The sequence below is a fragment of the Monopterus albus genome, unplaced genomic scaffold, assembly GCF_001952655.1.
Source record: "Monopterus albus unplaced genomic scaffold, M_albus_1.0 scaffold126.1, whole genome shotgun sequence".
Lineage (NCBI taxonomy): Eukaryota > Metazoa > Chordata > Actinopteri > Synbranchiformes > Synbranchidae > Monopterus > Monopterus albus.
In genome coordinates, this window is record NW_018128006.1 from 1,618,266 (window position 1) to 1,633,385 (window position 15,120).

The window sequence follows — 15,120 nt, forward strand, 5'->3', positions numbered from 1 at the left end:
AAGGTGAAAAGCTGCAAGCTACACATACATGGCTCCATCTTTATAGAAAAATGCAGCTGTATGCATATGCACAGACTAACAGGAGTCATGTCAAAGTACAGTCGGTGGGTGGATGTGCTTGAGCCTTATTCTGATCCCCGCAGTGAAACCCAATCACATGCTTTGCATGTCTGTCGTGCTAAGGAAAAAATTAAAAACTGATATAAAAGCCTAATCCACTCCACTGTTCTTATTCTGGAAGATGTATTCTATTACTCTACAGCCTACCACCTTCACAGGTCTTTCTTAAAAGCTGCATCTGGTGAGCTATCAAATACACCGCAACCTGTTATGAACTGCTGAAACTGTTGATTGTGGCTCATTGACTGACCACAGCGTGGTGTCTACTTATCCTTTTCAAAAAGTGGCTGAACCTCAGGATCGATTCCTGACATTATTTAGACTTCATTATTTTTAGAAAATCATTTTCGCTGTTTTCACATTTGCAACTAGGGAAAACAGCTTTCACGGATACAAGCATGAGCAACCATGCACTCACTTGTCGCTGTCTGAACTGTAAATGACATATGAATCTATTTCCTAATATGCAACTTCAAACAACCAGGGACACATTAAATGAGTCCCTGAGCAGAAATCAGTCAAATGCTGTCAAAACATGGCTACTAAAAAAATAAAAGAATGGAAGTTAACAGACATCTTAGAACCCACTGTTAAACGGATCATTCCACTCCAAATCATCTGGAACTAAATAGACCCATGTGTGGACTTAGGTCAACCACCCCCCTCTGGCTTGTAGAGTGAAACCCACCTCGCCCTACCCCCACCACATCCCCACAAGCACACACATATACATGAGATTTGGACTTTACTGTTGTCTTTGATGTTTCTGACATGGGTCCACCAGAGACCTGTGGAAACCTCCTGCCAGCCACACCCGCTCTTGAGCATCCATAAGTGATTCCCACGAGTATATTTTTATGATGGATGTTCACAGAAAAGAAAACAATTCTTTGAACTTTTCTGAAATTGTATATGATTGAGTCGAGGGAAGGGACAGTGTTTGAGACGTCCGATTCAACTTCATGTAAACTGCACTAAGCTGAGGCGGAGTGAATATCAATGTATGAGAATTCAGACAGCATACTTGTACCTATGCATGCACATGCATGCAAGTCTTGCAGGCATATCTACACTTTTCTGCATTTTTAATGCATGTGGAAGCACACAAAGTGTAAAAATACATAGCGGCGGAGTACGTGTGTGTGCAGCAGTAATGCATCTGAGCCTTATTCAGCAATACTGGTGGCCTCTTCCATTAGGGCTGGAGGTGATTAGCCCAGAGAGAGCCAGGAGAGAGGAAAGAAGAGTGAGACTAATGCTGCTGAAGGCTCTGTTGGGGTGGGGTGGGGGGTTCAGGGTGAACTGCCTTTCCATGCTTCTATCAAGTTGCTCAGAGGAACAGAACAGGGAATTTGAGGTTTTCCAGTGAATGAATCAGATGTACATCTATGTCAGTAAAAGCTGGATTTTGGATGTAACCTCTAAGTAGACAGCCCACCATCAACCCCGCTACTAATCCGACAGTGTTGTTGTCAAACGACATTCCAAACATTCCTTTTACTCATTTTTAATCAAAACAATTAATAATTCTGTGTATAAAATATCAAAAAGTCTTAAAAATGCCAAAAGCATGTGACATCACGGTGGCACAAACCACAGACACACGGTTCACCCTCCCAGTGCATGTGAGACTAGCACTCTACTGCCTAGGTCCCCTCTGATTGGGCAGTATGCCAGTTGGCATCCCCCTTGGCACCCTGTGCAGGTGGATTGTCCCATTGGTGCTCGCTAAGACAAGGTCTCTGTTGTAGTGGGTAAGGGAGGCGTGAAAAATTCACTGGACCCTTTGCTAGGGTCCCAAGCCCCATCAGTGGCCCTTGTGCTCTGAGCAGTGATTTTGCTGCAATAGCACTTAACTCTTAAGACTGATGGAGAGCATGATGGTTAAGGTCTTTTTAAAATAATTCTGGTTGGCAGTCTCACAGAAATTTCTTTTCTTCTGTTTGCAGAAATCTTGAGATGATCATGCTTCTGTTGCATTTCAAGATGTTCTTATAAAAGTGTACTGATCAAGATATTTCCTTTTCTTTTCCCTTCAGTTTTTAACCTCTAAATGTCACAGTACTAACCCCTCCTCATAACTACTGTCTATACTTGTTCACGCTGACCCCCCCTCATTTTCCCTAACTCGGTCCTTCTTGCCCTCACCTCCCAGCCGTCAATGTGGGACTGCAGCTGTTCCAGAGCCTCCAGTTTCTCCATTTGCCTCTTGGTCTCATTGATGTTGGAGCACACTGCCTTCATGGCCTGCAGGGCCTCTTCCACCGCTGGATAGTCAGCATGCTTTTTAGGAGTCCTCTTCAGCAGTTCCTACAGTGCGGAAAGAGGAGGTGGGCTGAGTTTTATATGCAGAAGCGGGATCATTAAAAAAAAGGCTTTAATGGCATCAAATCGCCTGTGACCATCAGTAACAACTGCTCCTACATGAGCTCCCAACCTGCTGCCCCTAAAGTTAAAAAACTAGTAGGTGGGGAAGACTGGGAGCCTTGAAATGCCTGTCGGTGTAAAGGTTTTACTCCAGTATGTTTGGCTAATAGTATAAAATGAACCAAAACAGATACATTATGATCTGCACCTTATCTATCTATCTAGGGTTTCTGGTGTCAGCTGCCATGCTAGCTCAGTTTTTCAGAATTTCTCACTAAAGCTAGGCTGGTATTATTATTTGATGCCGCCCCATGACATGATTGCAGCAGCTGTACGATACCTTCAGCAGCAGAGGATACTTGCAGATCCTCTGGATTGGAGTAAGAAGGTAGCCCTCCAGGGGAATATCTGTGCTTTTCTTTCCTCCTAGTAGCATGCAGTGCTGAAGACAAAATGAAAACAAACAGTAAGATGACAACAGTTTTCATTTTAAAGCGAAATAAAAAATAATAATTAAATTGTCTCAAATACAACAGTAGGAGGAAAGGCTATGAACACAGAAATATATTTTATCAGTAACTGCACATTATACATTTCCATTCACCAACCCAGAAGGATTAAAGTGCTTATGTACAAAAGGGAGACCCAAAAAAAGTTTGGCTCCATGAGTCCAGCCTTAAAATGTGAGGTTTTAATTTAGCTTTACCTCCTGTTAGGAGATGTTTTTCCATGGTCAGCAAATCTCCACAGGACTGTTCACAGTAAAAATGAACTAAAGATTAATCAGTAAGTTGCTTTTCGGAGTGCATCTTGCTTCAGTTACAGAGCAGAAGAACACACTTAACTTTCCTACAGCTACTATACAAAACATTGAAAACTTTTTATTATCTAAGTCAGAGTCAGTATGGCAACTGTTAGTGCATTTGCAGCTGTTTTCATCGATGCCTCATGCCTTCTGTAATGTTTCAGCAATAAACTGACTTTAATTGTTGTCGCCGCTGTCACTCCCATGTAGTGACAGTCTGTTGTACAGGCAATAGATCTGCAACAGACCCAAGTGCAGAATCATCTCTCTGTGTTTGTGTGGATGTGAAGCCTTTGGTGGATTCCATTTTCCACGTGTCTACTGCTTTTATTAAAATGTTATCAAACCTGTAGACACATGTATGCAGACTGATACGTGGTCAGAAAATGGAGCAACTGCTGCCACTTAAATCATTTCTGTGTCCAGTCTCTTAAAATAAAAAATACATGATTATCTATTTGTACTTTATTTTTTATTTCATTTTGACTTTTTTGCATTTTAGTGTTGTGCTACTACTACTGACTGCTATAATTTATTAATTTAAAGACATTGTTTCTTGACCTCTGTCCTCCATGCACAGCTTTGGTTTTGCCAAGCCCAAACCACGAGAGCAGGAAAGGTAAATCTATTACTGGCAGAAGCATTTTCTGAATGGTTTCAGCCCTATATTAATTTGTATGAATGCATCAAGTCGGTACAGTAGGGCTTGTACAATGTACATCAAAAGACCATTCACTCAGTCATTCAAAAGCAAAAGCTAAAAGATGAAAGCAAAAGAGACTTGAGTGTTATTTCTATGGCAGTTCGATTAGAGACATCTCTATGAGTGTTTCCTCTGTGCCATCTAAACCCTCCAAACTGCTCAGGTTTTTCAACAAAAGGATCATTGAGAAACCAGTAAACTTCCCTCTCATTTCTCAGAAGCTTTAAGAAGCTTCGCCTCAGAACCAGCTGAAAAATAGATTTTTGCTCAGAAGGGGGGGGGCATGGCTTCTCTACGTCTTGTATTTTACAGGAGCTGTCAGTATGATATGAGCTCATTGGATGGGATGAAAGTTCCAAAGAAGCCATGTAGATAAACCAGTTGAGTGTTCCCCAGTGGGAGAGAAGGATCAGCATGGAGCATTTTAACCATAAACAGAGCAAGAGAGGAGGGCGGAGGGTTCACGTAGCATTTTTGATGGAAAAAAGCTAAATAACTTCAGATTCCAAAGATTCCCAATGTATTAATCTCTCATCTAGTTCTCCCCCCACGCCTCTGTTTCTGTCTATATTTTTCGCAGCTTCCTTTCTATCTCATCTTCTGCTTTTTTGTAATGTGTCAGCCTGAAGCCAGAACTCCCTCCGCTCTTCACTTTGACCTCCTTTTGCTTTGACTTCACTTCACGCTCCTCTTCAAATGCAATTAACACTTTACTTCAACATAAAATTTCAGAAGCTCTCTTCACTGTGTGATTCAATTAACATGGAAATCCAGAAAACCTTCCAATAAAATTATACACAGCAGCCATACATATTACACTGTCTTTACTCACTAGGACACCACTCTAATTGAAAAACTTTGCCTACCTGTATATCCTCTTCTTTTCTAACACACAAATCACATATTTTCTTTAGCAAGTCACCATATCATTAAGTGACAATGCTTTAGATAGTTTCAAAAATGTAGCAGATCAGTCTTGTTTCTATTTTGCTGATGGTTGCTACACAAAACACAAGAACTCATCCAATATTTGACAATATACTGAGCAGGTCTGACAACTGCTTCAATACATAACCAGATGTTGTGTAGTTATTTTATTTTGGAAGCATTACGGCTGCATAAAACCTAACCAATTCACCACTATGTGACTAGGCCAGGAGAAGGAAGCAGTCAAAGCAAACAGCAAAATGCTGATCCCACTATTTAAAATCCTGTGGGTCAGAATAATTCCATAGAAGCAAACCATCAGGCAGCGACAAACATGGGGACTCAGATCTCTCGGCCAATCCCGAAAAGGCTGCCAACAGTCCACAGCTGGCCGGCCCCGAATTTGAAGATGATTTCATTGGTTGGATCCCCTCTCAAAGGCCCAGTCACCATTTTAAGTTCATTGTCCAGGGCCCAAAGGTTTGGATGTCAAAACATGGAAACAGCTGGCAACAGAAGCACTACAAGAGTGACACAAAAGTGACCTTAAGGGCTGTTGCATCCTGTCCAGGCAGGAAGAACCCTCTGCCCTTGTTATGGTTTTCTGCCCTTTATTTAAGTGTTAACATGGAAACAGAGGTGGCTTGATGGAAGAGGAAAGGAAGAGGAGGTTGGACAGCCAGAAAAAAGAGACAAGTGGGAGAAGAATCACAGGAGGAAATAAATATAGGCCAAAGGAAGGAGGCAGTAAAAACACCAGGAAGAAAATAAGGTGAGAGGTTTAGGTAGACAAACATCAGTCCAACCACAACTAGAGGAAAGGATTTAGAAGATTCATGTGACATGGCACGATGAAAAAATGGAGAATTAAGCAGAAGATAGTCCGAGTCACAGCGAAAAGAAGGAAGTTTGTAAAACTGCAGAAGAGAGAGAGATTCTATAACTTAAGTGCAAAGAAAACGTGAGATTTCTTACCAGCAGGAAGGTCCTAATGTTGGGGATCTTGTTTAGCTCCATGAGAAGTCGTAAAGCCTTCTCGTGGTTACTGCAGTACTCGCCATATACTGAGAAACTCTCCTTCTGCAAAACAAAATAAAAGCACAAGTCAGGATGGCAGCCAAAGGACCAGATAGCATATTTTACTGGCTAGTTAGCAACACTGAGAAAAACACTGAGACAACTGATGGGAGGAAGACTGACACGTTGAGCTGGAGAGAAGGCTTCGTTACTACACTCAAATGAGATTCCGTTGTTCTATAACGAGAAAAGTGGTAGATAACTGCACTTCCACTGCTGCCATTACTTATAATTTGTAGTAGCAGCAGCAACAACATTTGTGATGCCAACTGCAACAGTGATTAGACAAAACTGCTAAAAAAAAAAAAAAAAAAAAAGGGTCCCAATAAGCCTTTGAAATTGTTATGTACTGTGTTATTATTCATCGTCATCAATTGTCACACTTCTCTATTCTAAAGTGGTCTACGTCATAGTGGAAAAGGTATACCAACACACCAGACTTCCTCTGTTTCCTTGGTGACAGCACGGCACTGTACAAGAAGACAATACAGCTACGGTACAGAAGCCTTTGTCAAGCTGCCTTTTAGTTTCCTTTACAATATGTAATACAACACCTGGGCAAGAGAACACACTGCATCTTAAAATGCATTATTTATGCAGCAGACCACAATGTATACACTGCATCACAGCTGCAGCTGAAGCCTATTGTGTATTCTCAACTGTGCTACAGTAGTTGGGATGTGAAACCATGGGCAGAGTGGGGCCTAAGCTTGAGGTCTACAAACTGAAACCGTCATCTGAAACAGCCCAGTAAGTGAAATCTAAAATGGCAGGTGCTTGGACACCGCTTTCAACCTTAACGGAAAACACTTCACATACACAGACAAATGCCCCACCTTAACCACATACATTATGTCAGTGCATGCGTGTTTTACAAAGGAACCCAGTAATGGTGACAGAGGAAGCTAAACAAAGACTACAGCTATTTTTATAGAGCTGTGTTTCAGCTTCATTCTGTTCTAACCAGAAGGAGATGAAAATCCTCAGTTCAATTCCCTTTAATGATGGGGTTTTTTTTTTTTTATAGATGTATAACACAAGCCAGCAGCACAATGTAAACTATAGCCAGCGTTTACCACACACTGGCAGGAACACAAACACACCCGTGACGTTTGGCAGGGGATTCCAGTCCAAAGCACCACTGGGAGCAACAGCTGGATTGGCATATGGTGTGAAACCCCACATACTGTCAGACTGAGTTAATACACCATCCAGCTAGAGGGATGAGCACAGGAGGATCAAGACTTGTACATGTACAGTACCACTTTAGTTTTTGACACATGCAGGGAGGGGTTAATTATTTGCTTTAGTAACAAATTCTGAACTCTCCTCCATAATTAGAGATCAAAATCTACACAAATGTCTTTATGTTTCCACCCATTTACTGAAAATAACACAGAATTAACATGATTGATAACGCCTGGTCAACAGGCTTTGGTTTCTGCTAATTACAGCACAGATATAAAATTGAGAAGGTTTAATATTTATAAGGTAAGGGGGTTTAGCCACTGACAGTAGCACTTTGTCAGAAAAAGCAGTAACAAAACCCCAATAACAAATACAGGGTTGTATGAAAACAAAAGTGGCTCTGGTTCCATGTCGTCCATGGCACAATGCCAAATGTACCAGTTTACTGAATATCAATTACACATGGGCGCACAACATGTTGTGTCCATGCAAAATTCATGCAATCCTGTTTTGTCGAGAAAAATATTCAAAGATGCTAAGTTTTATTCATTTAACAGAAATGTAAGCTGCACTAATGTGAATGCTAACACACGAAAACACTGCAGCACAGTCCTTAAAAGTGTCACTCTGGGCAGACTAAGCAACTTGAAAATACTTAATGTTCACTAGCTTGCTATTCATAAAACCAGTAAATCAGTAGAATATCTTCTGCCTCCCTGCTCTCATCAGGGCTACTTAAAAATAAAAGTTGGAAACAAATCAGCTGTGCCCAGAATAGCTCCAAGGTTGTCCCCATTTGATAAACATAAGTCTCTATTTAAATTCTTCGTCACTGGAATGTTATTCCAGAGGTTAGATGAGAGAGTAGCATCACAGACTGAGGAATCGCAGTGAGTCAAAGCATAATGGGTGTAGTTCAGAAAGTGCATAATGACAGGACTGTTGCTTCTTGCATGGTGCTCACTGCCAGAGCAAACATTGAAGTCTGTGATTTCTCCTCTAACACGAGTCACTTTTTCACCTTTGCAGAGGATGAATGATCTGAAGCCCACTGTGGCTTACTTGTGTGTACTTGTGTGTTTGGCCAGAGGTAGGGGTGTAAAAGATAAACCGATACGAACATCAGATTTCCGGCTGCATCGGTTGAAAACCACCAATTCGAACCAAATGAGTTTTAAAAAATGGTCCATTGTTGAACCGATGGAAACAGGACAGTTTGCTGCAGGGGCAGTCAGCTTGAGGGTAGCAACAGTGCTAGTGTTGTTAGCAGCTTCTTTCAGAGCACATCAGCTGATAATTCCACCCAGTTGGGTTGAAGTCGATACCTGAAGCTATAAGCTATTTCATTTGCAAGCACACCAGTCCCCATTGTTTACTACTGTTAGAAAGAGCAGACCCCATGCTTTATCTATTTGGCTTTTGCTGCTTGAAACACAAAACTGCTCTGAAATCACCCAAAATTTGCTGCATCGTTTTTATATTTAATTGTAAACTATTTATTTAGATACGTATCGAATTGTGTGGGAGGGAAAGATACACACCCCCAGTCAGAGGAAAGAGACTCATCCCTTTTTGCCTGAAGTTACAAATAATAATACAATTTGGTTTAAACAGCACAATTTATTTACTTTACATTCAATAATAGTGATGAAGAAGAATGGCAAACGGTTATTTTAATTCCAAATCAAAGAGTGGTGCACTTTATTATTGTTATTATTTTTCCCTCTGTGGCCTCCTGAGCCATCTTGGTAACATCTGACTTTGAAAAGCAATGAATGTTCCCATTTTTCTTCCCTAACTGTGAGTGGCAGACAGCCTTGTGGAACAATGCGGGAGGTTAATCAAATCCCAGTCATGGTGTTGACCTCTGGTCGAAGTCAAGGGCTATAGCTGCAGGGTGGCAGACAGGGCCGACCAATTGGCTGAGAGGTGTCAGTGCCGAAGGAGACAAAGGTCATGGTTCGGAGAGGGAAGTGTAATAGATATGCAGTAACAAAGGTGGTGTGTGTGTGTGTGGGAAGCTCAGTAATAGAAAGAAGCACAAACACAGTGCCACAGATTATTACACACACACACACACACACACACACACACACACACACACACACACCACAAAGGTGGAGGAAGACAACCATGAATAAAGTGAAGTAAAAAATGAATCATTTAAAGAAACAGTTAACCATTATGGGATCTATACTTATTTGCTTTAATAAACATGTAGCTGAAGTCAGCAGCTTATTTTAGCATAAAGAAGGGCAGCAGAGGGAAACAACAAGTCTGACTCCCTTCTGCCTGGCAGCACATTAGATCATGTTTGCTTAATATGTACAATTCTTTTTAAATGGTACATTGTGGTTTTAAGAGATGAACTATTTTTGACTTCCTAGAGTCCTGTCATTACCACCAGGTAGCCAAGCAACCAGCAGACATCACCAAGAAATAGTCCGACATAACCCCTCATACACTTTGTTGAATGCTGAAATACATCACTTATTTATTTATTTAATTTACTTACTTAGGACAGCAATCAAGGACTATATTACAAATAGATAAGCTTTGGCCATAACAATGATACATGTTAAGATGATCAGTTAATAGTTTTGTGTTTTTTTATGGAACCTGTCGACCTTCATCAAGAAAGTAACAATATAATGTTGTTTATCTTTTCATATGATATATAAAACGTATGTCTTGGGGTTTTGGATGGTCTTGGTTAGACATAACCAACAACATGAATATGTCACACTGGGAAATTGTACTGGGTACTATTTTTCAGTACTGCATGACTAACTGTGATTATTATGTACAAGTTTATCACTGTTACAGTCTTGATTTATCGCTATGACTCACACCTTAAAATGATATCCAATACTGCCCTGAGTCACAAAGGTTTCTTTCCTATCCTGGTATTGAGACAGACTTGAAGAAAGTTAAAATTATGAAGCAACAGACGCCGTTTAGACTCCCAGTCTGACCACAGAGCAGCAGAAAACAAGCACACAATGCTTCTTTAAGCTTGACACATGGCCTGACAGACTGAATGACCATGACAGCTCACACATGTGTGAAGGCACAGGTTGATGACCCAATTCAACAACTTTCCCAGATGTGACTAAACGTCATGGCACAAGCAGGTCATAAAAAGATTGATGGTGACTGATGGTGTCATTTCACTACAGAGTGGTGGTGTGGTTCATCAAATGGCATGCAAGTTGGATTGTTAGCTGTATAGACATTTATCAGAAGCAAAACTACTGTCAGTGGATGAGTTTAATCTCATTGGAATCAAAGAGCCACAGTTTTAGGCTCTAATATTAGATTTGGGTGGACTTTTTTGGTGATACAGTGATGACTTTTTTTTTCCCTCTGTAAGAAAACAAAACAACCGGTCTGCTTATGATCTCCTCCTACATTTATCCAATAGACTGAAACCCTGCTGAGGGCTTTGTGCATTAGTGAAAGTGAATTTAGGAGAGTTTAATAGAGAGACAGAGAAGAAATTTGAGATTTAGTGCTACCAGCAAAAGCATTGTCCCCTTGTGGAGTGGGACAAAAGAAAGATGGAGGGAAGAGAGAGTCTTTTGCCTGACAGGATGCATGCTCGTTTGGAAAAGGAGGGAAGGGGTGGAGGTAGTCTGTGAATGTGTGTGTGAGAATGGGAAGTCCAGGAGATGGGAGGGGTGTGCGTGTGAGAACAAGAGATTTAAGGGGTATTTTCACAGCACGCTTTGCACTCATTCCCTGCATCTGTGGTTACGGTTGCCCAAGAAAAAAGTGTGCGTGTGTGTGGATTTTTGCATGGAAGAGGAATTCGTGCATCCAGGCGCCTCAACATGCATGTATATGCGTGTGACTGCCGTTTCCATGTGTGTTTTTCTGTGTCGTGCACTTACAAACTGGAGGAAAACATGTCCGAGTGCATGCTGAGGCTGGGGGTCGGGCTGCAGACTGGCCTCTACGGCAGACAACACTTCTTTGTGCAACTCCAAGATGTCCTCAATATTTGAAAACAGAATCTATAATAAACAGGGACGATGTAAAAGGAGGGGATGCAGAAGAAGTAAGAGATAAAAAAGTCAAAATAGAAGGAAGAGATGTGAACAACAGATGGAAAGAGTTGAGAAAATAAGATAAATACATTTTTTCTGAGCATCTGAGTAAAAAGATACATAATTTTATATATTTTGACTTGTTGGATTTGTCTTTTGTCTGCAAAAAAAAGTCATTCAAATCCAGTCATACCTTGACATGTTCAGGTGAGAGGCACTGCTGGTCATCTGCAGTTTGTCTAATTCTGTGCAAAAATGCCTGAAGAGGAAACAGAAACAAGGCAGGTCTTAAAGAGAAGCATTGTTTGTTACTGTTGATAAAGCATGGTCCTGAAACATTTACTGCACATCTAAGAGAAAGCAAACATGGAAAGTATTGAACATGCTGACAGAGTGTGATTCAACAATTAAACACAGGTTTTTGAAATTCTGAACATGTGTGCATGAAGTGGAAGTCCAGGTTCCCCCTACTGAGTAGTAATGTTGCAGTATGTACTCTTTGCTTTGAGGAAACATACATATCATACATACAGTTACATCACTCAACATACTACATGGAAAATTGCCTTTCATGGTGCAAGACAAGAGTGTCACAGTTGTTTCGCTATCCCTTAAGTACCGCAGAACTTTCCACTATTTGACAAGACATGTTTTTGCCCCCATCTTTTGACATTTGGGCGTCTTTAGACCTGGAGGTCATTTGCACTAGTACGACTCAGTGGACCAGTTTGTAAACTTGGTTCGTTTTCCTTTTGGTTCAGTTTCTTTTCACACAGTGAAAAATCCAAGTGAACCAAAGTTCACCACTATCACGTGAGAATGTTCCCTCTGCTCATTTGTTAAATGAGTCTGGGGCAGGAATGGGAATGTAAACACAGGAAGAAAACCCGTGTTCTGGACTGGTGACTATTCCTGTGAAAGGAATTTGCTCTGCAACATCGAGAAACTGCACAATTGACATTTGTTCATAGCAGAGGTAATTATTTGGGCAATATACCAAAAAAAATCTACGGCAAATAGGAGCCGCTTAGCTCAAACTTGCTCCTTGTAGCAGGTCCATATCCAGATTTGATCATGTTCCCAAATGAACCACTCCAGATTTGCTGTGGTCCACACCCGAGTACGACTGCTGTGTTCAGACCCACACCAAGGGGGGAAGTAGCAGAATTCGATTCAGCTGCACTAAATATGGCAGGTGTGAAATCACCCTTAAAGCTTGACACATGGATCTTCCTAATGCACCTGAGCATTGCAGCACCTACACACACCACTTCACCAAAGACAGCCGTAATAGGCCCGTGTCAAGTTGAGCTTTGTATGTGTGCGCAGTTTTGTTTGCATGTAAACGGCTGCCAATCTGAATCTTGACCTCGAAAAAAAGAACTGTGAAAAGAGGAGAAGTGAATCTGCTTCTTTCATTCCCTCTTACCCATCTATTGCATCATGTCTGAGAGGATTAACCTGCCTCAGTCTGTCTGCCTCATCTCCAGATGCCAGTACTGTCTTGAAAAGAAAGGGCATAGAGAAGAGGAGATATGTATCCCCAAACCACCAAATAAAACTCTCCTCCCGAAGCCTCCTTCACCTGCTCCTGTGTCTGCCTTCCTTTCAGTGCCTCGAGCCTGAAATTTGATAGCTTGCCACTTGGATGAAGGGTGTTAGAAAAGATAAAAGCTTCAAGTTCAATCATGAATGCACATTACAATGAAAAGTATTACTGGAGGTTCCTGTTGTTGTTCTAGGCTGGCTTTCATCAGCCGCTTCAAAGCCACAATAACAAAATGAGCAGCACAGTGATCTGTAGAAATACTGCCTGTGCACTCCTGGATCAGTGGTTCCAGTGGTTTCCAGCCACATGCCATTGAGATTTCTGACTCCATACTAACACAACAGGGATGACATGAATTTTGTTTCTGCTGCACACATAAAAAAAAAAAAAAAAAAAAAAAGTGGAAATAGCTGAACTAATATGTAAACTGAGTTAAAGGAATTAAAATGTTTTGAACAAAATATGCCAAATTGCTCACTTACAATGTTATAGAAACTTAAAAAAAAAATTTAAAAAAATTAATGTAATATAATCTGAAGTTTGAAAGGTGTCCGAATTCAAGTCAGGACCTTCAGTCTAATCAATCTGACCAAGTATTTGAAACTATTGATACTTAACATTCCTTGAGACTTGTCATCTTTTGACGCTACATTTTCTGGTCTGTGTTCAAAATCCATCCCACAACATGTCACTGGAACTACTTTCCACCTTATGGAAGCTGCTGACGCAGCCAAAACTATCTGTATGGGCACATAGTACTCAAGGTTAAGAATGGCATTAACTTCCTTGTAATTTGGATAAGCCAGCCCTCTGTAGAAAAGCCTCGCATAGCCCCTCATATCATCAGCCTACTACATGTATTACTTACACTAAGCCACTTGCCTATAATGAAAGATTGACACTTGTAATACACATTTGCCCTAAAGATAGAATCCAACCAGCGGTCAGGCAGCAATCCTATCATTTCGTCAGAGACCAAACACTTTGGAAGAATTGCCCTGACTTTTTCCTTCTTTACTAACTTTTGCTTAGGCTGTACCAAAACAGAAAGCAAAGATCCTTAGCAATGAGGGGCAGCCTGGCTAATTAAGACAAGTATTAAAGGGAAGCAACAGTCACAATGTTCTTGATGGGTTTTGAGAGGGAGCTGGCAATGCTTGGGGTGTACACTAATTAAACTTCCCATATGGCAACATGTGTCGTGTCCACGCTGTAGGAACCACTCATGTGAGACATTGCTTCTGGGCATAAATTGGCAGGAAACAAGGCTTTCCCCCAGTTGCTTTCAAATGAAGGAAAGAAAGATGAGGGCAGGGTGGGTGACCGAGAGAGCAAAGGATGAACACAAAAAAGGTGAAGGGAGAAATGTGGAATAGAGGGTGAGGTAAAAACTACAGTGTTCAGAGTCATTCTTTGACATCCAAGACAGCTACATCCAGGCAGGAGTTAAACAGAATGTGCCACACAGATGTGGTGACAGTAGGATCAGCAGGGAGGCTGGTGGGGCAACAAAGACATCCTTTCAGTCCAGGTCTCGCCTCATTCTCACCCCCGGAACTATTGGCTGTCTTCATTTTTCATCACAAAGCACACAGGTTTATTTGGAGAGAAAAATTGGAAGCTTTCTCTGTCCACCACCATGACTGAGCCACTGGCTTCAGCGGAGCCAGAGCAGACAACAGAACTGGGCATAACCTGAGCATGGACCCCAAGCACATCTGGGTTTACTCAAACTCTGGATGTCTGGAGTGTAATATTTTGAGAGCCAGGTTAGAATAAACAACATGAAATGGCCCCAAGCAGAGGTATTATGGTTATAATTGTGAGGATGTTGACATCTGATGGACAGCAGCTCATTGTGCTTGCAAAGCCAAGCATCACAAGCAAGCAAAATGCAGCCTGGACTCATCGTAATACTCAGCTTTTTCTTGAGCCCTTTACAGTAATGACCATCAATCAAAGTAACAGCCTGCCAAGAAAGTAAACAAGTGAGTGAAGTTACACAGGCTGGAATCTGGTTGGCTCCAACTTCCTCCACAGCCTAAATCTGTTACTCACCAAGATGACAGGTTACCAATACTCAGGCAAGCTACGTGAAATTCCATGTGACTTTTGTTAGCAAATCCTGATTAGTTTTGTAAACTGGCAGTGTGAGCAAAATGCTAAACTGCAGCACAGTCAATATTTTCCATTCCGGTTGGGATAAGATAAACAGATGTGATTGCTACTTCAGCATATTATAGTTCATGCATCGTTTGCTTGCAGAGGGCAATACCTAGGAGCAATGCACACACACACAGACATTAAGGTATAAGATGAATAACGAAAGAGTCAT

The 15,120-nt window shown here is 41.3% G+C and overlaps 1 protein-coding gene across 1 annotated transcript in view; it reads right to left on the bottom strand.

Moving 5' to 3' along the window:
• Positions 1–15,120, bottom strand: part of prex1 (phosphatidylinositol-3,4,5-trisphosphate-dependent Rac exchange factor 1) — a 76,198-nt gene that overhangs the window by 45,735 nt on the left and 15,343 nt on the right. The window contains exons 2-6 of the mRNA XM_020612559.1: positions 11,430–11,495; positions 11,081–11,203; positions 5,898–6,002; positions 2,828–2,929; positions 2,269–2,430 (exon numbers count right to left, since the gene is read on the bottom strand). Coding sequence (XP_020468215.1) covers positions 2,269–2,430; positions 2,828–2,929; positions 5,898–6,002; positions 11,081–11,203; positions 11,430–11,495 — 558 coding nt within the window. The remainder of the gene's footprint in view (positions 1–2,268; positions 2,431–2,827; positions 2,930–5,897; positions 6,003–11,080; positions 11,204–11,429; positions 11,496–15,120) is intronic.